The sequence below is a fragment of the Pteropus alecto genome, unplaced genomic scaffold (genome assembly GCF_000325575.1).
Source record: "Pteropus alecto unplaced genomic scaffold, ASM32557v1 scaffold166, whole genome shotgun sequence".
Lineage (NCBI taxonomy): Eukaryota > Metazoa > Chordata > Mammalia > Chiroptera > Pteropodidae > Pteropus > Pteropus alecto.
In genome coordinates this window covers 9,319,429-9,343,190 of record NW_006439757.1, presented here as the reverse complement: position 1 = coordinate 9,343,190, position 23,762 = coordinate 9,319,429, and the positions used below count along the sequence as shown (strand labels likewise).

At 32.3% G+C, this 23,762-nt stretch overlaps 1 protein-coding gene across 6 annotated transcripts in view; it reads right to left on the bottom strand.

The window, feature by feature from the left end:
- TLL1 (tolloid like 1) overlaps nt 1–23,762 on the bottom strand; it is a 166,832-nt gene that overhangs the window by 21,180 nt on the left and 121,890 nt on the right. For all 6 annotated transcript variants that reach the window (XM_025050406.1, XM_015593281.2, XM_025050409.1 and 3 more), the window contains 5 exons: nt 17,075–17,270; nt 13,526–13,651; nt 11,125–11,285; nt 8,267–8,447; nt 1,400–1,525 (listed from right to left, as the gene is read on the bottom strand). In XM_025050406.1, coding sequence (XP_024906174.1) covers nt 1,400–1,525; nt 8,267–8,447; nt 11,125–11,285; nt 13,526–13,651; nt 17,075–17,270 — 790 coding nt within the window. The remainder of the gene's footprint in view (nt 1–1,399; nt 1,526–8,266; nt 8,448–11,124; nt 11,286–13,525; nt 13,652–17,074; nt 17,271–23,762) is intronic.

Genomic DNA, 23,762 nt, shown 5'->3' with positions numbered 1-23,762 from the left:
AACTGTGGAAGGTGCCCGTACTATAGCAGAGGTAAAAAGAAATCCCACCCTTTAACTGGCAATAAAAATGAACTTTATTGGGGTACCTGGATATAGTTTTATCTAAAAGGAAGTTTTCTATAAAATCCTTTCTTGAAAATATTTACTGTAATGAACAAAGACTTAGGATATCTATATTTATTTGTCACCTGTGAGCCACGGGCTATACGCATACTCTGCAAAAGCTATGTCTTTTTTTCTCTGAATTACTTTCCATAACTGCAAAATAACTGGGCCTATTCTGCAGCCTGTTGATTTTACAGAATACCAATCACAAATATCAGAATCTCCATGGGTTTATCCTCATATGTGAAAGTAAAAAGAAACAAAAATCCTGCTTGCATGTGATTCTGGGCAATGTCAATAACTCAGTAAAAAGAGAAAAAAAAAAACCCCAAACACTGGCCTTTGACCAGTACAAAGTACATTTGAATGGAACAAGGGTCAATTCAAGAGACTCAGTTTCATTTGAATGTGCATTAAAAAGGTTGCTAACTTTGGTGCTAGTCAGTTACCTAACCGATCTACATGTGCTAATGACTCAAGTTACAAATTCTGTCTTAGTAATTCTTTCAAAATAGGCATAAATCCTGATTACGTAGAAAATTCAGGAGCAGCCTCCAAAGGAAGAAATAGGAACTGAATAACTATTTGTTTCCATCTAGCTCACACTGACTGAGATTAAGATCATTGGTTTTCTAAGGAATATTGTAAGGCCTGGAGGACAAAAACTGGTAGGATACTATTATGCTACTAGTATGACTTTGAAAAATATTTTTTTGCCAAAACCAAGACTAAAATCTTTAAATTGCACAATATCTACCATTTCTAAATGTCTCTCTTCTGGTAGGCATTTGAATTTGACACTCCTGGTATTTAAAGTGGCATCACTCATGTAGCACGTATATGAGATATTCTGGGGAGGGAAATGAAACCAAATGCAAAGCGTTCAGCAGAAGTTAAGTTTAAATATGAAGGCTGTTATAAGGTCTGTTCTATAAAGTCCTGGGGATAATGTGGTGCTTTTCTGGCTGCCAGATGGCATCATAGCAGCATCTAAGTCTGTTATACAAAGTTATTCTAATGCTACCCATGTGTGAAGTGCAGAACTTTTAGGCAACATGCGTTTCCAGTAGTTTGCCTTGGATCTTTGAACACTGCACACACACACACACATATACATACATATATAAGTATATACGTATATATACATATATATATATGTGTATATACATACCCACACATACACACACACATTCGAATAGTCAATAATTATGATTAATTCTACCTGGAAGCAGTGGCTTTACCCAAACTGCATGAAATTCTAGATATTGTCAAGAAAAAAACACTCCTTTCATACCTTCCTTGCAGTCGTGTTTATTTTCATGCAGCACAAATCCATTACGGCACTGACACACGTAGCTTCCCACTGTGTTGACACATTCGTGTTGACATCCGCCGTTATCCTTAGAGCATTCGTCTTTGTCTAGCAAAGAGACAACCCCACAGTTTAGTAAGTAGCTTTAAAACAAAGAATATCAAAGGAGAGCCATTTAGTTGTGGTTAATCCTGGCAAAGGGTAAACTAAGTCACGGCTTTCTCTGTTCCCAATGTAAAAAAACAAAACAAAACAAAAACAAAAACAAAATTTATAGTATCTGAATTCTACCCAGTCCTTGTTTAGCTTAGTGCCTTGCACTATGGATTAAGTTTCCAAGACCATCCTTGCTAGGATGCAAACTTGTAGTCCTCTTTAACTCCTGGAGTACGAGTTTTGAGTAGGAGAGAGGAACTAATCCTTTTATCAACTAATCCTAAACATTTATTGCCAATTTTTAAAAATAATTTGAAAATTGTGAGTAGTTTGAATAAATGCCAAAAAATGATATTAGAGAGAAATCCTTCAATATATTAACCATGGTGTTTAGACAGAGGCTAAACAAGATTCCAAGATTCGTTAGTAATCACTTAAAAAAATCAATACGACTACTGAAGTTGATTTTTTTCATTAACGTTGTAGTTATGCAAAGCATTAATGAATCTGGACATTTCTTAATATTCCAGGATAGCGGGGAAAGAAGTGTCATTAGACTCTCCTAAAGAAGAAAGTTAACATATGTTTTAAACACATCTACTCCAGCAGACCAGTTTATGAATAAGTAATTCCCTAAAAGGACTTTTACTATGCTAGAAACAAAGGTTAAAACAGAAAGTATGAACTTCATTCACTACAGTTACAAAAGCCAAACTAGATGAGCAGGCAATGATCTTAATCTCAGTCAGTGTGAGCTAGATGGAAATGAACTAGATGAGTAGTGTGATGCATCAGCCACCATATTATGTCATTCAACTCTTATTCCATGGCTGGCTTGTCCATTAAAGTCAAAAACTGGCAGATTGCTCATGACACACATATATGATGACATATCACTCAGACTTTCATCACTCTCACAGTATAGAGAACAAAAGGACATGAGACAGTCATATCAGACGTTAGGCTGAATTTGTGATTTACACTCTGTCAACTGATTTTTCTAATGAGAATTTGTGAGTTCATGGTGGCACCAAAATAGCAAATGCTATATTTGCTTTTTTATCAAATCAATATTCACTCTGTGGAGAGAGATTTAGGAAAGACATTTAATCAACGAATCTGATAATAATTTTTAAGGACATATCTATTTTTCCCCTTTTGGAGCCTGATTATATAACATAGTACACACATGCTCCTGGGGTATATTCATGCATTGTCAATATCAGAATATTCCAAATACATAAAGGCAGTCTCAGAGTTCTAAAGAATGTATCAGAATTAATATATATGTGATTTATGTGTTTTCTACCTATGCTCAAGAATGTATATAAATCAACGTATCTGTGACTTATGTGATCTCTACCTATCCTTAACAGGTAAATTACATTTTTCATACTTACTATGGAGACTAAAAGAAGCACAAAAAATATAGAATAAAAAAATTCTCTAGTATCAAACACAAAAATGTATAAGAAATGAGAAGCTAATAGAAAATTTGCTTTGTAAAATTAATTTTAGAGAACGTTATGATAATTTGGAAGTCCTGTTCCCTTATTTGTGTCAACAATGAAAATGATAGTTTATGAGTTGCTAATGACATATGCACAATGGGTGGATGGTAACCATACTTTCTACCACCATGGTGGCAGATACCTACATATTCTAATTCAGACAGTTAAGCAGTAAATGATTTAAATTTATTATTGTAATGCACCTTTTCAGAGCTCTTAAGACGGTTCAAGAAAATACTCCTTCATGAGCGGATGTAAAAATACACTTAAATGGAAAGAGCCAATTTAACATTTTCTGGTGCCAGAATTATTTACTCTGAAATAGACACATATTTTTTTCTATGAAAATGTTTATATAATGATTGTTTGGTGTACTTAAAACCTGACAGAGTGAACTTTAGTTGTCCTATAGGTCAACTGGTTGAAAATCTAACAACTGTAAGCAAAGTAGTTTAGAGGAAATTTGTTCACATAAACACATAAAAACACTGTTTTTAAATCAATAGTCATTCTAAAATGAAAACAATTCCAGTACATGAAATATTGATAACATTTAAATTTTATTCTATTAAAAATCTCAAGTCACTAGGTTATATTTCTAAGGAGAATTATTTAGATTTGACAGAACATAATCTGACCTGTGGTAATGGTAACTAAAAAGAAGTAAAGTTGACAGTGAAACCAATCATATTCAAATAGCAGCTTTTGTAGCCAATTATTCATATTTCTTTTGTGCTGGAAAAATGATAATTTTAAAATAGTTTTTAGACCAGGAAGGAGGAGGAAAAGAAAGAGGAAGATGAACAAAAAGATTTTAAACATTCATAATTAAGTATCTATTATTTTTCAGTCTCCCAGTTGATTGGTGTTTCCTGCCTTCAGCCCCACATCTAATGTTGACTAATATAATCAATATCACATGAAAATTAAGTTATCAAACACACTGCTAGAATATATGTATAGGTTAATCTAAACTTTAGCTAAAATTCAAAACTAGACTAATCAAAATAGTAACTAAAAGCAGCAGAGGAAAGTTATCACGCCTAGCAAAGTAGCAAATAAAACTGTGCCTCCACAGGTCAAAATATTATATGAAAAAAGAAAATTTCAGTAAACATTTGAATACTTATAATTATCCAGATGTTTTACATCATGCAGACAAAGACAGCTATTTATTTAACTTATTTAACTTAATATTTTAAATTGTCTCAGGAGTAGTGAACACAGTGTGGATATGTTTTTAAAAACACTTGTTCAAATAGAAGTAAACTATTCTAATTAAAGTGAATGCAATTTCAGGTTATGTGGATGAGAAATGACAATATCATAAAAGACAAACTATACAAATATATTCTGGACTTCTTATATACGAAAGGTCATCAAACCAGGGGAGGAAAAACTATTAGCAAACCTGATTCTGTTTTTACTTTCTTTCCCTTTCTTCTTTTAGTACACAAACTACAAATATTTTGAAAATCGAAAAGGAGAGGGAAGGAAGATACAGAGTTTTAAATACTTCTCAGAATGTCTGCATAATGAATTTAATAATTGAGAATTCTATCAATAATTCATTTGAAATTTTCTAGCATTTTCATGCTGTAGGCACAAAACGTTTTAAGTAGTTTTTATTAGTGAAAGAAATAAATGTTTTGTTGAGTAGAAATAAAAACATTTATTTTCTGCAGATGGAAATTAGCCTCCTTCATTGGAATGGACAAATCTGCTTTCTATTCCTTCATGTTAGATGAAGGAAAAGTCCATTATAAGGGACAAAGGAGGTGGCATTTTCCCATCAGAGGCTTGCAGAGTATCTCTGAGACTATCAGAGGCCATCAGCCTATTAATAATACATACTGGATGGAATTGAAGTGGCAACCTGTATCAAGTTCTTGCAAGATTCAAAAATAAAAAATTTCTCTTTGCAGATAGCTTCCTTATCTGTAGGAAAAAGAAAGATCCGTGCACCAGAACAGAAACATATGTGAGCAGATATACTCCCAACGAATGCTCAAATATACAATAAACAGACCTATGCACGCTCATGCATATATACATGTACACATACACTCTCATGTATGTGTGCACACATACATGGCACATACAGGTTTCAACACAAAACTGTTGAATAATCACCTTCAAAATAGCACCAATAAACTCTACTGATAGCTATGACAGAGACAATTTGCTCTTGCCAAAACATTCAAATATTTAAATATCGTTTAATAATGAAAAATTTGGAACAGGATTCTAAATTATAGGAAAGTTTTCATTGTATTCTCGTTTGAAGTTAATCACACAAATATCTAAAGTCTTGTGAGAATAACACGAGGTCGAATTTTTTTTCAAAATATCTATGACCAGTCTATGAGAGAAATAGTGCATGGGAAGAACAATGTGAAGAAATATCTGTATACGGTGAAAGGTGGATAAGATGAGCATATCAGTTGAAATCACTTAAGTTTAGAGATGGGAATTTTGCACAAATCATTTTATCTGAATCCTATGTTTATTTCACACAAAAATAAAAAGAGAATCAGGAAATCTAGGTTTTATTCCATTTCTGCCACTAAGCAAGTCACTAGGTCCATCAGTAACAGATCACATTCGCATTAAAGTTATCTGTGAGGAAGACTGCTTTTCAATGAGGTTTATTCTTCAAATTCTGTGTCTTTGCTATTGCAGAAGTCATGTTGAGTCTTTGCACTAATACAGGGTTGTCTAAAGAAGATAAAATATGCTCAATTCTCATTGCCTGAGGTCATTTATTATATTATCCACAAAAAATGAATATTACAATTAAATTTTTAAAAACACATCAATTTCCCAAAGGTTGCTGTTTTGACATACATAAAATCTTACTAATATTTCCTTTACATTTCACCCATATAAAGAAAAAAATAACTTTGTTCTGAGCAGAATACAGTTAACTTTGCTTAACCATTTAGTATAAGTATACCTGTGCAGATTTTTATACTTGTGTTCAAATACAACATTATATAAAATTAAAGTTGGTTTTACTATCATATAAAGTAAGTAATTACTGTTAATTATAAAAACAAACCTCATATAGTCCAAGAAAATAACAGTAATATGTTGTTGGACTAGATATCTTCTATAAAATGCCCATGCCACTGTATGCTGAATTAGCTAAAAATTGAATAGACATATAATTCTATATCATGTCCAAATAATGTTACTTTGATAGTCTCAATATCCTTATTAGCTTTGATATTATTACTTTGTTATATTGCTTTTTAAATATACCTCAGAATCAGTACAGTATACGACACTTTGATTTTTGTAGAGGAGTTTATAGATTTTCTGCTGTATAATGCAATAACTTCTAAATTTTAAAGCTATAGCATTTTTCATGACTAATTTACGATATTAAATCAGGATTCATATGTGATGGTTTCTTATATGAACATGGAAGTGACAGAAATCGATATTAATTATTCTGCTAATAAGTTCTTAGAATTATTCTGCCAATTTCATTTCTTAAGTCTACAAAGTGCTTATTTAAAATCAAAGGCTATGTGCAAAAATAACTAAAATCTCCATGTGATTATTTCTGAAATAATTGTATATGCCTCCATATCTATATTATAAGAATTAAAGTAGCATGCCTTATATTTCAATAGTGTCCTGAAGGCACAAACATATAAATAACCTGTCTTTATGATTTGGAAAGTTTTGTCTGACTAAAATATCAGAGAATGAATTTTCAATCTTCTGGGTAACTTTAAATTTTATTATACTTTATCACCAGTATATTTAGTGTGTATCTCTTTTTTGTAAGTATTATCAAATAAAATATATATCTAATTTGAAGTAAAAAGGATCCTGAATGTTATTAATGTTATGATGAAATTTATTTACTTTATACTTTCAATTTTAGAAATAAATATTTAAGTGGCTCTAACATAAGAAGCCTTATCTCTAACCACTGGAAATCTAGAATTGATAAAAATACATGATATTTATAAAATAATGAAGTCTAAGGAAGTCTTCCTTTCATTGAAATAGGATATTACAATTCTATTTTGAATAACATAAATCTTAAATTAATGTCTGAGAAGAACTTTTAAAAGGCAATTAAATCTGAGGGAAGAAGGGAATGAGAACAAGGGAGCCAAGAACCATTGTATTTCTAACTTACTTTTGTGTATGACTTGGACCCCTCAATGGAGCTCCTGAACCATTAACTTCAATTACACCGAAAACCCCAAACAAACCTTGGGCATTGTAAATCTCATTAATTTTAAACACATGGGGACTGAAATAAATGGACTTTGAATTAACTCAATCCAAATTACCTAATATTAAAACATAATTGGAGTTCAGTTGCTTTAAATTGCTTGCCAGTTTGAAAGGCAGAATAGATTGCTATACTAAGGTTTACTATAATTTTATCTATTTTTAAAGTTACACAGTATTTTTATAAGGTATAAAGTTAGGAAAATGAGGGAATTTCACTGATTTCTATATATTTTCTTAAAATTTGGGGACCTTTTATCAAATTTCAGCTCTATAAGAAGGAAGTTTCACTATGTTCATTAAATTAAACATACATTCCAAACACAGAAGTAACAACTGCTGAAAATATCTGATAATATATTTTTTTTAGTAAAATGATAACTTCCATAGTTCTAGGTCTCTTCCTGCAGTCATTTCTATAGTGATGAGGCAAAGTGTGATTTTAATATCAGTTAATAAGAAGAATTTAAATGTAATAAGAGAAATAAGAAATATGTTGATAAATGGTAGGAATAAAAATTATGTTGCTAAAATGAGACAACATATTCCAAGACCAAAGATAAATTATTTTGAAACAGTTTGCCAATTTTTGGAAATTTGGTATCATTATTCCCATCCGTTGGTAAAGAGCAAAGTCACTGTATGAAAACATTATTATAATAATTTTGTGTTACTTGTACCAGTCTTTATAATATTTGATTAGTGTATACATGATCTAAGTATTTTGACTAAATTTCAACAGGGTTCCTATTATTAACATCCTAATTTTACATAAAAAATTGTTCAACGTAGAATAAATGCTCATGCGTTCTGTACACCTCCAAGTTACATTTACAGAAAACTATGAAAAATGGATAAAATATAATTTAAGCCAATTCACCTTAAAAATCCATAATATACATATGCAGCATGTGAATACTGATACCTGAGAAAAAATGTGCTTTGAAGCCCTTCTTGGATACAGTATTGTCAGATTTGAATTCAATTCTCATATTGTTGAACTGGGACGTGATCACTTCAGGCACTTCAGCACCACAAAATTTGCCATGCAATTTAGACTCAGAGGAAAGACCGCTCCAAATCTCCACATAATCGTACTTGCAAACCTAGAAAAAACATGTTCATTGGCGTCACCAGATTTGAAAGTACCAGATGATTGACATTCATTTTTGAAAAGTGTGTCATGCTTTTCCAACTCTTTATTCCTGTGATAGTCAAACTGGAATTAAAAGGTAAAGAAAAAAATCAATAAAAAGGTCCAAACATGAGGCAGAAACTATGAAAGACAGGTTTGAGAAGAATTTTGTTCTGAATATCTCCAAGAGATACATATCTACAATTGTCTGCTTCTTTGCTTGTATTTACAGCATATATCTTTTCCCAGAAACACAGAGTTAAGAACTGAAATAAATGTTCATTGACATGATGGCACTGATGGTCACAAAAAGAGCAGCAGTTACTGCTTTTTTTGTGTTAATTGTTAAATGTTTTTAAATTTTCACTAAGAACTGTGAATAAATTTGACATGTACCATCTCATTTAATGCTGCAATGATTACATGAAATTGGTACAGTTAGTCCATGAAACAAACATTAGCAATAGAAATGATCCTTTCTATTGTAAAGATGAAAAAGCGAAGTTCAGAAATTGTATATAACTTTTCCAAAATTATACATATATGAGGCGGCATGGTGATTAATAGCATGGAGTTTGGCTTGGTCCAGATCTGCCTCCCAGAAACACTTCATTCTAATCAGAACAGCACCATGAAGAATTTTCAAAGTGAGACAGATACTTGGTATTTGATAAAAAAGGATCCTTTGCCTTTCAAACTTATTAAACAAATTGATATTTCTTAATTTCTTTGAGTTGCGAGTTACTGTGAAGTTACTCTGTAGCACTGATGCAGGAGTGCAAACAAATAGGAATTCTATACAGTGGGATGGAGGCAGGAATTTACGCTAAAATGAAGTAGAGCCATTCTGATTTACATGCAATGCACTAACTAACACCACCAAAATGGAAGAAGCTAAGTGAATGCCAGGTATTCTTAGGCAATTTTATGGCCACTAACAGATGTTTCCATGATATACTTTTAAAGTTCTGAAGGGTCACATTCTAAAGAACACAGCTTGCATGAATGACCGTATTGCATAAATGTGTAATTAGCAAGTTTAACAATGCAGATGATTGAACCCTGGGGCATGATCTGTACTTTGCAATGCGTCAACTCAAATTACTGTTTCTTGTGATATTAATTAGGTGATAAATCAGCAAAATATTGCTAGGATAAATGAAATAAGTTTTTCTATCCACTTTGTTATAGCTGCAATTTTTGTTTAGAGAGGGCTCTGACACAGGATGGGAAAATGTTACCAAGGCCAAATTTGTCTGACATTGACATCCCTTTAGGATATCAGTGTAATGAATAAAATAATAAAGCTTTAACTTAATTTAATATTCTATAGGTCAAGTTTTTGCTCATCCCTTTATTTGAAATAGCTAAGACATCAAGCTATGAAAATACACAGAATTTTGCAATGGCCTTCCACACAGTAACATCATGATATGTTTACAAATTCTGAGGTATGTTATAATATTTCTCAAGGGTTCTTCCATGAATAAAGACCACTACCATAAGAAAACACTTTTGGAACACAATGCTCCATTTATTTAATCCATCAACCGTCCTTCCTCCTGAATATAAACTTCTAAGGAACATCTACCAATTAATGAATCAAAATGTCATCTCTGCCACAGCTAACAGCTTTAGAGAAAACTAAGATAGCAGAAGTCATTCAACACAAAATCCGTATCAAACCACAGAACTGGCAGGGAGATTCCCATTTTCAAAAAGTGCCACTTTTATGAAAGCTTTTTAAAAAATACTATAAAAAATATTTTCTTCATTTCACAGTTTCTCAAATTTCAGATAATATTAAAGGACAGCTGTTACATGTGGATAAAATATGTTACAAATATAAATCGTAGTCTTTCTCATCATAAAACATGATGTAAAGAACATCTTGAAATGTCCACTGAGCTCTAAAATTCTACATTTCTCTGAAATACATAAGTTCATTATATTTCAGACTCAATTTTCTTTAAGGAAACAAGAAAGTCAGAAACTTCTACCTCAAAGTCCATTAGTAAGAGATTTAAAAATACACAGGAGCATATTCCAAAAAAAAAAAAAAAAAGATTTCACTTGTTTAAATGTGACCAGGCAGAAAACTGTACCTTTACTATAGTCAGCTTTTGTAAAAGAAAGATAATATCAACTAAATGCATTTTTTATTGAAGTTAAAGTATTAATCTTTATTTGTGAACCACAAGTACATTCATAATAAAAAACTACTTATATAATGAAAATATACCCATTTCCACAAGCAAAATATACCAGGTTCCCCTAAATGAGTAATTTTGTTATGATTCAACCTGTGGATTTGGGTTTATTTTTTTCTAGAAAAGTCGATGTGACATAAAGCTGACTCCAATTTTTTTTTATAGTTCTTTAACAAATCAAAAAAAAATGCTATGCATTAATACACTAGGTAAAAACTTCCTCAGAGTAATTTTCATCTTCCCAGAAACACTCTAAAATATTATCCAATGCCAACAGGAATTATAAGCAGTTGCAGAAATGTGCAGTAGAGCAAAGAAAGACTACGACATTATATTATTATTCCACTGAAATACATTCTGTCTTTCTATTTTAGTTTACCAGTTTCTCTTCAGCAGTTCCCAAAACATAACAGAAAAAAAAAATTATTGTTCACTTACTTCATTGCCCTCCAATTCAAAAAACTCAAACTTCATAGAAATTCTGTACTGGGTTGGTGCAACCACTTGCCACACGCAGTTCTTATTAGGAGGGTACTCCTTGGGCCAGCCTGGGGTGGTTATGGTACCGTTAAGTTTGGTCAGAAGCCCACCACAAGCCGCTAGAAGGAAAGAAAAAGAAAAGGTTTCTCTTTAACAAGGTCATCCCCTTGTTAGCGCCTTCCCCTTGATATCCAAACATCTCAGCATTTCAACTATTTTCCAGATTTTTCAAAATCTAAAGAGCTGCAGTCTCTGTTCCTTAATCGATAGTACAACTATTGTAATCATCTAATCCCAATTATAACCTGTTATTTTGTAGCTTTGGAGCCCAGCAAATTATGGCTACCACAACATTTTAAATCACTTTAACGTTAAATGAGCAATATAAAGAAAATTGGGTGTCGGTTTTCTTATATTTTAAATGGGTACAATGTCTATACCATATGGTTATTGTGAGAATTAATGAAAAGATACATATAAAGTACAATATGGTCTCATGTAGAAAGACCAAAATCAATGTTTATTTATTTAAACTCTTTTTTCCCAAGACAAGCAACTCTTGGGAAGAGTTGCTGTTGCTTTCCCAAGACAACCAACTCTTGGGAAGAGTTGCTGGAGCTAGCAAACAGAACAGTTATAATTCCAAAAACTCCATTTAACGATGTTTTCCTTCCCCTTTAGATGATCCGTTTCAGAGGTATTATTTATGTCACCTCTCTACCTTTAGCAAAATCAGAGTATCCAAAAGTAAGCTCAGTGAAAAGAATATATATTGTATGGTTTATAATTAATTCCCAGGGAGTCAAGAGTTACCTAAAATAACTGGTCTCTACTTTAATTCACTGTGTGTGTGTGTGTGTGTGTGTAACTATATTTATTAGATGATCCGTTTCAGAGGTATTATTTATGTCACCTCTCTACCTTTAGCAAAATCAGAGTATCCAAAAGTAAGCTCAGTGAAAAGAATATATATTGTATGGTTTATAATTAATTCCCAGGGAGTCAAGAGTTACCTAAAATAACTGGTCTCTACTTTAATTGTGTGTGTGTGTGTGTGTGTGTGTGTAACTATATTTACAAATATAGAGTAAAAAAACTACCTGTGCTTTCATGTTTGCCACTTTTTGTTAAATTATTATGAGGTAAATTATTTATTTCTAGGAGCTACACAGAAATAATAGCTATATTTCTTTATAGTGTCTGATATACAATGTTCTGTTTTTAAAATACTGCATTTTCTGCATAATTGTGCCCATTTTATTCAGGATAGGGAGCAGATTAGTAGTTTGATAGTAGTTTGTCAAAGTGAAGGATAGGGAGCAGATTAGTAGTTTGTCGAAGTGAAGAGTTTAACCTTTTAAGAAGAAACAGGTCAACTGGGGTGTGGCATTTATTCACTAAGCAAATAATTCTGCCACTTTTGCTACTTATAATGTCCTCTATTACAGATACAGTAGAGAACAAGATGCTCGTGCTTAGAGAGCTTACATTTTTGTGAGAAACACCAAAGTAACTTTAATAAATATATCAATGTAAATAATGTTCTGTTAAAATGATTTTGGCAGAAATTTTTAGAGTGGAATAAGTGAGGAATAGAATGGAGGAAATCAGATCAATCCATTTATTTTGTCTGTAATTCTAGTATGGGACCTGTAACACAGTGGAGCAGGGGAAATAGAAAAGAGTCAACTTTAAATGCTGAAGGAAGAGATAACAGGACTTAATAACAAAACACTGTACAAGATACCTCATCTTAGAATTATAGAGAAATGTAGCAAACATGACACAATGTCTTTGTTTGTGAATCTTTAATAAAATGCATTTAGTCCTGCTTCACATCTGACTGTGCTAGATGCTAGAAATTCAAGGATAATTCAGATTCGAGGTTCTATAGTTTAGTAAGGGAGATGACCCATAAATTATGTTAAGAAAAGACTAAAATAAATAATAGATGAATAGATGGGTGGATAAAAATCTAGGTCCAGATAGACATAAAAATAGAAATATATGTATATAGATAAACTAGATAGATATAGATGATAGATGATAGATAAATAGATGATAGATAGATAGATAGATAGATAGATAGATAGATAGATAGATAGATGATAGACAGACAGACAGACAGACAATCGGCCTCATTGGTAACCAAGGGAGAAAATGACTGATTTTATAACAAGAACTCAACAAAGTTTCACATCAGCCGTGACTATAAATTGAATCTTACTAGTTGAGGAAAGACATTACTATAAAGGAAAGGAAGAGGGAGGCAGAAAGAAAGAGAATGAGACTGTAATGAAAGAAAGGAATGGGGCAGCGGGCTTCGGGCAGGGCACGCCAAGGACGAATCCAGTCTCACCTTCACAGCTCCTTTTGTCAGGTCCCAATTCATAGCCAGGTTCACATGCACACTGGTAACTGCCCAGAGTGTTCAGACATCGCTGCTCACAGCCTCCGCGATCGGGTTTGGCACACTCATCTTCCTCTGTAAAGACAGCAAACGCTAGAGTGTGCTTTGTTTTTATATAGTAAGGTGCAAAAGTTTTTGGAACCACAACATGCTTAATAGCTCTGAATGAAACTGAGACAAGTGGTTGCTTCAACAAAGGAGCAGGAACAATTTGCAAGCCCTTAATAAATGAAAAACAAAAATTCACGTCACCGCAACCTCAGAACATGTAAGAACCTTGAGAAGTACTAGAAACCTATAGCAGGGTCACCTGAAGTTCACCTTACCTCAGACACAGTATGTTTTTTCTGAATTTAAAGTCAAAAGGTTAGTGAAACCAATATAGAGATTTCTCAGAATGAAACAGAAAACTGACAGAAAAGAAGTTCCATCTCTTGATTTCAGAGCATAGTTTGCTAGATATCCTGGAAAATGCTTTTAAAGAAATTATGGCGAATATAAATTAAAGAGAAAAAACTCAGAACTTACTGGACCTCTTTAAATTTAAAGGATTCAGTGTTTTTATACATTAATCCAGAAAATATAATCATTCCTTATTTTTAAATGCATATACTATTTTAATTATAATTGAAACATGAAATATATATAATGTACATATGAAAATATATATACTATGTTTAAAAACATAGATGACAAGCTACTCCAAATCTCATTCTTCGGGTATAACTTATTGTGAGTTAGGGAATTAGCAACAATATTCTTTGGAGAAATTACGCATCAGCAAAACACTACACGTTTTTGATAACCAAACATATAAACATCACATGAGAGAATCTTAATAGCACGTTTCTTATACTGTAAAATATAACAGAGGTTTAAAGCATGTAAATGTAAATTTTAATAAATACTTTGAATGCATATAGTAAAAGTGCCAAGGTTCTCTGCCTTTCAATTCACATGATGAATACCTAACTTTTAGGGAAAATCCATTATACTGTTCTTTAAATAATGAAAATGGTAGATATTAATCACGCTAAATTTGGACATATACAACTGAATCCATCATTTATCCTATAAAAATCAGTCTAGAGAAATTTTTTTCTCTTCCCATAAAATAATTTTATTCTACACTGACACATCTAAGTGCCTATGAATTTTCTAAATGCATATTTGATGTTACTATTTGCACTAAAATAGTTTTGTTTTTACTTCAGTAATATACACTAAATGTGACACATAAAAATAAACTAAAATTTAGTTATGAAATTCAAAATTAAGGCTTATCAGTACTAACCCTGTGTCAAAAATACATTTTAGGTATCAGATCAATAATAACTCTTTGTTAAAAAAAATACATGTTAGGTATTCCACTAAGGAGGCCATAAATTGTCTCCAGTGTAGTGGAAGCCACTCTCTAATGGGTGATTTGGAAATGCTGCCACCTGGAATAAACTAATCAACTACGAGTCAATAAATCCCTTTCTGGTTTTGAATCCTTTGTTGACTATATTGCAAATATTTCCTCCCTGTATGTATATCCCTTTCTGGATTTTGCCATTTTATCTATTTCATTTTTAAAAAGTTGGTATAATATACTAATAGAGTTCCCGCCCTGTGCTACAAAATTCAAAATTCCAGTATTTTATCAATCACCATTTCCATCAAAACCCACCAAAATACCTTTATGAACAGTGCATACTTCAACTTTCAATAAAACTTTAATTATCCACTAAGTCAAAGCTACAAACCACATTTATCCCTGGCAAAGAAAATCTCACATTTCAAATTATTCCAAGTTACCTTTAAAAAAATTGGCAGCAAACCCTGCCTTGTTCACAGTTCCATCAGATACAAACTTCATCCACAAGGTATTGGAGGTAGATTTGATATCTTCAGGTTTATCATAACCACAGAAACGCCCTATCAAAGGGCTATTTTCATTGGCTCCATCTCGAACTTCTAGATAGTCATAGGCACAGTTGTCATGCCTTTCAATCTTAAAGAGTAAAAATATGTGAACATATATCTCATTAATAGATAAAACAATTTCTACAGAAAGATTATTATGTATTTTCTGTGTCACAGTTCTGACATGGTCATATAACAAATTACTTAGATCAATGAGTAGTTCTTACATGTGTGCATGGTAATATCTATACTGTCCATGAATAAAGGACATATTCTGGTAGACAGGGAGAGGTTAAAAAGAAATCTGGGAACAGGGCATCTACATGTATGTAGATCAACAGAAGTAACTACCTTTTAAAAGAAAATTAAAATACAAGTTGTGATTCTTTAGAAAATTAAAAAACAAACAAACAACCTCATACTTAAAATTATTATTCCAAGTCTAGGCCAGATTATGCTATAAGCTATGTAAAATTTGTTCAGCAATATAGTTATAAAAACATTGCTCACAGTTTATCAAGAAAACCATTATTTTATTCATGGAGAAGCTAGGTCCAAATTGTATGGACAAATACTGGACTGTTTTAGGTTACAAATATATTTTTGAAGGAAAATCTGATAATATGTGATTACATTACCTCCTAGTCTAAGAAATTTCTTACCCACAGTTAGCATAGCTGCATGTAGAAAGACAACCATATTGCAGAATCAGCACTGGCTGACCCTTTCTCAAGGTACCGTGGCTCATTTAGACGACCTTTGTACCTCAACACATTCCCCTCGATTCATACTACTGGCAGAACTCAGTCTCCCTCTTTAAACAACTAAATGCAAATATTAGATCAGAACACTGGCCAATGAAACTTTATGGAAAACTGCAAATTCATGGACCTATGCTTTTGCCCTGAATTACTCTTAAAGGCAACAGAACCAAAATTTACAAATTGTTTTAAAAATTATGAGACAGTGTCTAAATAAAATTAATAGTTTTGTTTTTACTTCAGTAATATACACTAAATGTGACACATAAAAATAAACTAAAATTTAGTTATGAAATTCAAAATTAAGGCTTATCAGTACTAACCCTGTGTCAAAAATACATTTTAGGTATCAGATCAATAATAACTCTTTGTTAAAAAAAATACATGTTAGGTATTCCACTAAGGAGGCCATAAATTGTCTCCAGTGTAGTGGAAGCCACTCTGTAATGGGTGATTTGGAAATGCTGCCACCTGGAATAAACTAATCAACTACGAGTCAATAAATCCCTTTCTGGTTTTGAATCCTTTGTTGACTATATTGCAAATATTTCCTCCCTGTATGTATATCCCTTTCTGGATTTTGCCATTTTATCTATTTCATTTTTAAAAAGTTGGTATAATATACTAATAGAGTTCCCGCCCTGTGCTACAAAATTCAAAATTCCAGTATTTTATCAATCACCATTTCCATCAAAACCCACCAAAATACCTTTATGAACAGTGCATACTTCAACTTTCAATAAAACTTTAATTATCCACTAAGTCAAAGCTACAAACCACATTTATCCCTGGCAAAGAAAATCTCACATTTCAAATTATTCCAAGTTACCTTTAAAAAAATTGGCAGCAAACCCTGCCTTGTTCACAGTTCCATCAGATACAAACTTCATCCACAAGGTATTGGAGGTAGATTTGATATCTTCAGGTTTATCATAACCACAGAAACGCCCTATCAAAGGGCTATTTTCATTGGCTCCATCTCGAACTTCTAGATAGTCATAGGCACAGTTGTCATGCCTTTCAATCTTAAAGAGTAAAAATATGTGAACATATATCTCATTAATAGATAAAACAATTTCTACAGAAAGATTATTATGTATTTTCTGTGTCACAGTTCTGACATGGTCATATAACAAATTACTTAGATCAATGAGTAGTTCTTGCATGTGTGCATGGTAATATCTATACTGTCCATGAATAAAGGACATATTCTGGTAGACAGGGAGAGGTTAAAAAGAAATCTGGGAACAGGGCATCTACATGTATGTAGATCAACAGAAGTAACTACCTTTTAAAAGAAAATTAAAATACAAGTTGTGATTCTTTAGAAAATTAAAAAACAAACAAACCTCATACTTAAAATTATTATTCCAAGTCTAGGCCAGATTATGCTATAAGCTATGTAAAATTTGTTCAGCAGTATAGTTATAAAAACATTGCTCACAGTTTATCAAGAAAACCATTATTTTATTCATGGAGAAGCTAGGTCCAAATTGTATGGACAAATACTGGACTGTTTTAGGTTACAAATATATTTTTGAAGGAAAATCTGATAATATGTGATTACATTACCTCCTAGTCTAAGAAATTTCTTACCCACAGTTAGCATAGCTGCATGTAGAAAGACAACCATATTGCAGAATCAGCACTGGCTGACCCTTTCTCAAGGTACCGTGGCTCATTTAGACGACCTTTGTACCTCAACACATTCCCCTCGATTCATACTACTGGCAGAACTCAGTCTCCCTCCTTAAACAACTAAATGCAAATATTAGATCAGAACACTGGCCAATGAAACTTTATGGAAAACTGCAAATTCATGGACCTATGCTTTTGCCCTGAATTACTCTTAAAGGCAACAGAACCAAAATTTACAAATTGTTTTAAAAATTATGAGACAGTGTCTAAATAAAATTCTTGCTTTTTATATTTTCATAGAAAATAGGCACTAGCTCTGAATTCTTAATACAGAATTTATTAGATATTTGAAGCTAGAAATGCTTATTAGATATTTGAAGCTAGAAAACCATGAAAAGTGTCACATCCTGTCACTTGTTGTTCAATATACTGATATCTGGAATTCCCCTGTTACAAAACAAACATCAGTGAATATGTTCACTCCTGGTATAGTTGGTTGAAGAATCTCTTTCCTGATTTGTCAAAATATTAACAGCGATAGTCTTCAAATTAGGTAGCATAAGGACAAACAGAAAAATAAATTTTGAAGCACAGATTTAGTTAGAACTAAGAACTATACTTGCTGCTTTTTCTCATTCACTATCAGGATTAACTCATTCCTTCAACAAAAGGTCAGTGCCTACTCTATGCTAGGTACTCTTCTCACTGCTTGGTATGTGTCATTCAGCAAAATAGCAGAACCTTGCTCTCCCGGAGTTTAGATGCTACTGGTGGGTAGAGAGCAAAGGTACAATAAACAGGAAAAATCATGAAATCATAAAATATTAGAAAGTAGTAAATTCTACAGAAAAACATAAAGTGAAACAAGGTAAGAGGTAAGAGAAGTTGGGGGACAAGGAGTGAAGGGTGCTCTACCAGGCTCATTGAGTCTGATTCATAAATCTAGATTTTTTTCTTAAAAATGTATTCTCTTTTTGTGTGGGATTATGGGAATGAATGGACAATATTTCATATAAATAATATCTAATTTTTCATTAGTTTCAAGTATACAGTTTAGGAGACGATCCCTCTGATTACTCTCTCTTCCTTCTGTCTCTTCACCTAGCCATTACCTTACTACTGATTACATTCCTTATGCTGCGACCATTTATCAGCTACTAATTTGTACTTCTTTAACCCTTTGCCACTTTCTCCCAGCCCCCTCCAGCCCCTCCCCTCTGGCTGTCACCCAATTGTTCTCTATTATTTATGGGTCTGTTTTCGATTCATTTGTTCTTTCTGTTCCTTAGATTCTGCATATCAGTGAAATCATAGGGTATTTATCTTTTTCTGACTTATTTCACTCAGCATAATCCAATATCTTATTTTTAAAGCGCATTTTTTAGACCGTGACTGTTTAAATAGAAAGATGGTAAGGGAGAGTGAGTAGTAACTTAGTCACCAGGGATGACAAGGATGATCTGACCAGCTATATGTATGCTCTCTTCTCGTAGTCTTTAATATAATCCTTTCAAATTCAAAGTTCTCTATAAATATGAGGCCATTTCCAGATGGCCAAAAACTGTTCTTTGGTCAAAGGGATATGTAAAATAATATCTAAAACTCTCAAGGTATAGGGTTTGATGAAGGAATAAGCAATACTGAACTAGTGACACAACTGCAGGGAAAATAACCAAAGGTCTCAGCAAGCCATCCAATCCTCACCTGCTTAGGGCATCAAGGAATGAACAGTCCCTGACTAGCGAATCATATTTTTTTAGAGAGAGAGAAAAAAATGAGTTAGAAGAGGAAAGGAAGAGAGGACACACAATGAAGAAAGAAGCTCCTTGTAAATAAAATTAGAATGGTTCATTCTAGAAGCCACAATAGAATAAAAAAATAAGGTTAATTTAAAAGGGCTTTTTATTTACTATTTTGAGGAGATTATTGCTTTTATAAATTACAGTACTAACAAGGAAAAAAACAATATAGACACTATTGCAAATAAAATAAAAATTTTATATTTTTTCAGTGATTAAAAAGAAATAGGAAAATGGATATTTCTCTGCAAATAAAGCTCACTCTTCTTTTAATAGATATACAACAGATCAATTTACATTTTAATATATAGTATTCTTAGTGGTTACTGAGCAAAAATTGCAGTTTAAATATTTTGTATAATACACAAAGGATAAATATTTCATGGGTAAGTTGCATAACAATAACAACTTTAGGATTAATTCTACCAGTACTTATTTATGAATTACATATTAAATATTACCCACATAGTATTAAGAGTAAATACAATAGAAACATACAGTCTATTCTCACATAGTAAATACTACAGTTGTCAAATTGCTTAGAAAATAAAATGTGCCTCATATATAGAATTTATGATATTTAGAAATGCGTTATCCATAACGATCTGAGATATCTTATCAGTGACCTCAGTGACTTCTGTTTACATATTTTTCTAGTTTAATTGCATTAATTCTAATTGCAATGCCAGCACTATGAATCTACTGCATTGGTGTTAATTATAATTATATCTCTTCGACTACATCTCCATAGGAGAATGATGGTAAGCACAAAGGAAAGTTCGAATTATTTTATTTATGTCATTTGCGTAACACTTTCTCTAGCTATGTCAATTACTTCATTAATTAATATACAGAATGGATAGAAATAAATATGGTTGAAGCTAGAAAGTGTATAAGTTCGTTGATGCTATGCCAGGAACCTTAAGCTCCGTGAAAAAAAGAACACCAAAGTCGATGACTTATAAAAACAAAAAAAAGGAAAAAGGAGTTTCTTCTCAAATTAAAGCATGGACACAGTTCATAGATCTGGGACCTAAATGCAAGGTCATGCATAATTACACATATAATAAATTTGTTTTGATAATGATGATGTTAATTTATTACAGACTTTAAGGTAATCAGAGCATAAACCATATACAAATGTGGCAAGTTTATCGTAATGTAAACAGACCTAATAGGTTCATAGAGAATACAATGAAAGCGATAGCTCTGAACATTTTTAGAAAACTAGTATTGAAATAATATTGGAAGTAGATCCAAATACACAAAGAAAGAACAAGCAGAAAGATCAGCCAGAAGGGATTACTGTTACATTTAGTTATTAAGTAGGGGCTCACGCCTTTACTGGCAGGCTAGAGAGGAGGCATAAAAAAGCTGAGTAATTGCTATTTATCAAGAACTAAAATCAGTTAAAGGTAACTAAGGTGGTCAGACTCATTCTAAAACCGCCAGCCAGTGCAGAGCTTCATGGTCACTGCATGTGAGTAATCTCTAATCACTGATGGAAAGCCAGCCCCGGAAGGAGGATCCATGCCCAGGCATAGGACTCATTCGTACTCTGTGCCTCCATTTTATAAACAAACTTCCAAATAAATATAACGTTGCAAAAACATCTACTGCAATATCTAATTATTTGTAAAAAGCTCTGAAAACTTCAAAATTTCTCGATAATAGTTTCAAAAAAAGCTCTTTTGTGCTCTCTGAAAAATTAAAAATAGAATTATCATGTGATTCAGCAACTTCATTTATAGGTACATACTCAAAAAATTGAAAGCAGGGTCTGAAAGAAACATTTATAAATCCATGTTTATGTGCCATTAGTCATAATAGCCAAAATCTAGAAGCAATATAAATATCCATCAATGGATGAATGGATAAACAAAGGTGGCATAGATATACGATGGAATATTATTCTGCCTCAAAATGAAGAAAATTCTTTCATGTGCTACAGCATGGAGAAACTTGAGCATATTACACTAAATGAAATAAGCCAGTCACGAAAAGGCAAATGTTATATGATTTCACTTTCATGAAGTACCTAGACAAATTCATAGAGACAGAAACTTGAAGGGTGGTTGCCAAGGGCTGGGAGTAGGAAAGAAATGGGGAGTTGTTTATTGAGTAGAGTTTCAGTTTTGCAAGATGAAGAGTTCTGAAGATTGGCTGCACAACGATGTGAATATACTTAATGCTACTGAATTATACACTTAAATATGGTGAAGATGGTAAATTTTATGTCTTTTACCATAATTAAAAATACTCTGTCCCATGACTGTTAGAATGTAGTTTCAAAATATAATTAATGCAATCAACTGCATAAATGATTAAAGTTTTATAGATAATATCATGTAAAATTATATACACTTGGAACAATGCTAATGTCATTATTTTTTGTTTTGGGGGAAATGTCAAAGTATGACTATAACAAAAACAATATCAATTAGCATTTATCACTAAAAATAAATTAATTAAAGTCTAAGGAATAATGCTATCAACAAAAAGAATTTTGAATAAAGGGAGAAAAGTTTAATAATAGCTCATTCTTTTAAAATTTATTGCTATGATCCTTAGCATTTTGTCATTTAATAATATTATTATTACTATTTAATTTTAATTAATATTAATACATAGATCATTACAGTTCTAAAAAGGACAAGAAGAAAATAAATATTCTCAACCTATGAAAATTAAAATCATAAGTCTAGGTTAGATCTATTTTTATGTGACTTGGATTTTTAAATGTTGCCACAGATTTTTTTTTTCCTGCATGACACAATTATTTTTAACTACTCATACATTTAATAAATATTTATTGAAAAACTACTATGGCCAGATAATACACACTTGACAGTGTATAAAGAGTAGTGAATGAAATAGACATGTCCCTGACCGACAGACATATGCTGATTAAACAACACAAATGTGCAAGTGAAGATTGTTATGAAGGGAAAGAATTGAAAGCTATGAGAGAATGTCAGTGCCTCTCTCTCTCTTTGCCACCAGGTCCTGGGCACAAGAGTGCACAGGCTACAGAGCTGGTTTCAATCACGGTGCTGCCAATTATGAATTGTGTGACCTTGGACAAGTTTATTTAAATGAACACACGCTAACCTTTCAGAGTAGAATTATAACCTAAACCATAATTCTGAAGAGCTACTTAATTCTCTCTTATAGTCATTAAACAATATATATTCTTAGCCAAACATCCCCAAATATTATATGACAAACATAAAAATGTGAACTAATTAAGATCTCCTTGCCTGGGCTTCTTAGTTCATTCACAAAGACTAGTCTACTTTACTTAAACTAATATAAAATACTTAAAGGAATTAAAGGATTACTTTTAGTCAAGCAATCCACAAAGTGCGGAGATAAAAATTTTTATAAATAGAATGTTGCAGCTTGCAGTAACGATGGGTAAGATCGTTAAACATCCACGATTTTCATAAGGGAAGTGTAACCAAACACGAGTGTGTAGAAATGTTGACAAGTACCTTAAACTTAATCCAACTTAAATTAATGTATGTGGGATTTCAATGTAAACATAAGTAATATATGGGTTTATTTCACTTCGTTTCTGCTTTATTGACATTTCTTGGAAGTTATTACTATAAACATTTTCAGTCTTCCAAACTTTTCCTCTTCTGTGTTTCTGCATACTGAAAGTGCTCAAGTAAAAACAGTATAGAGGCTTCTTTACAAATAGCACTGCTGCTGACCAGAAGACAAGCTCTCCCAAGTCATTTTAGATATGATCTACATTCATGCACAAACTCACTTCACTATTGGCCTTATGAAGCAATGCACCAAAGCTTCCCAAAGGGAATATATTACAGAAGTATCAGGATTCTATACTCCCAAATAGTATCCTTTCCTGCTCAAAGACATCTCTGAAATTCATTAACAAAGGCATTTGTTCAGATTTTCTTTCCATACTTACATTAAAATTGAGATAGCATTAGGAGAAGTAGAGTCATGACATAAATTCACAGAAAGGTATGAATAATGGACAGCTAATAAATTCTTTATAGTAGATTTCAACAAGAATGATGGACAAGTTTACCTTAAGGCCTTTTATAT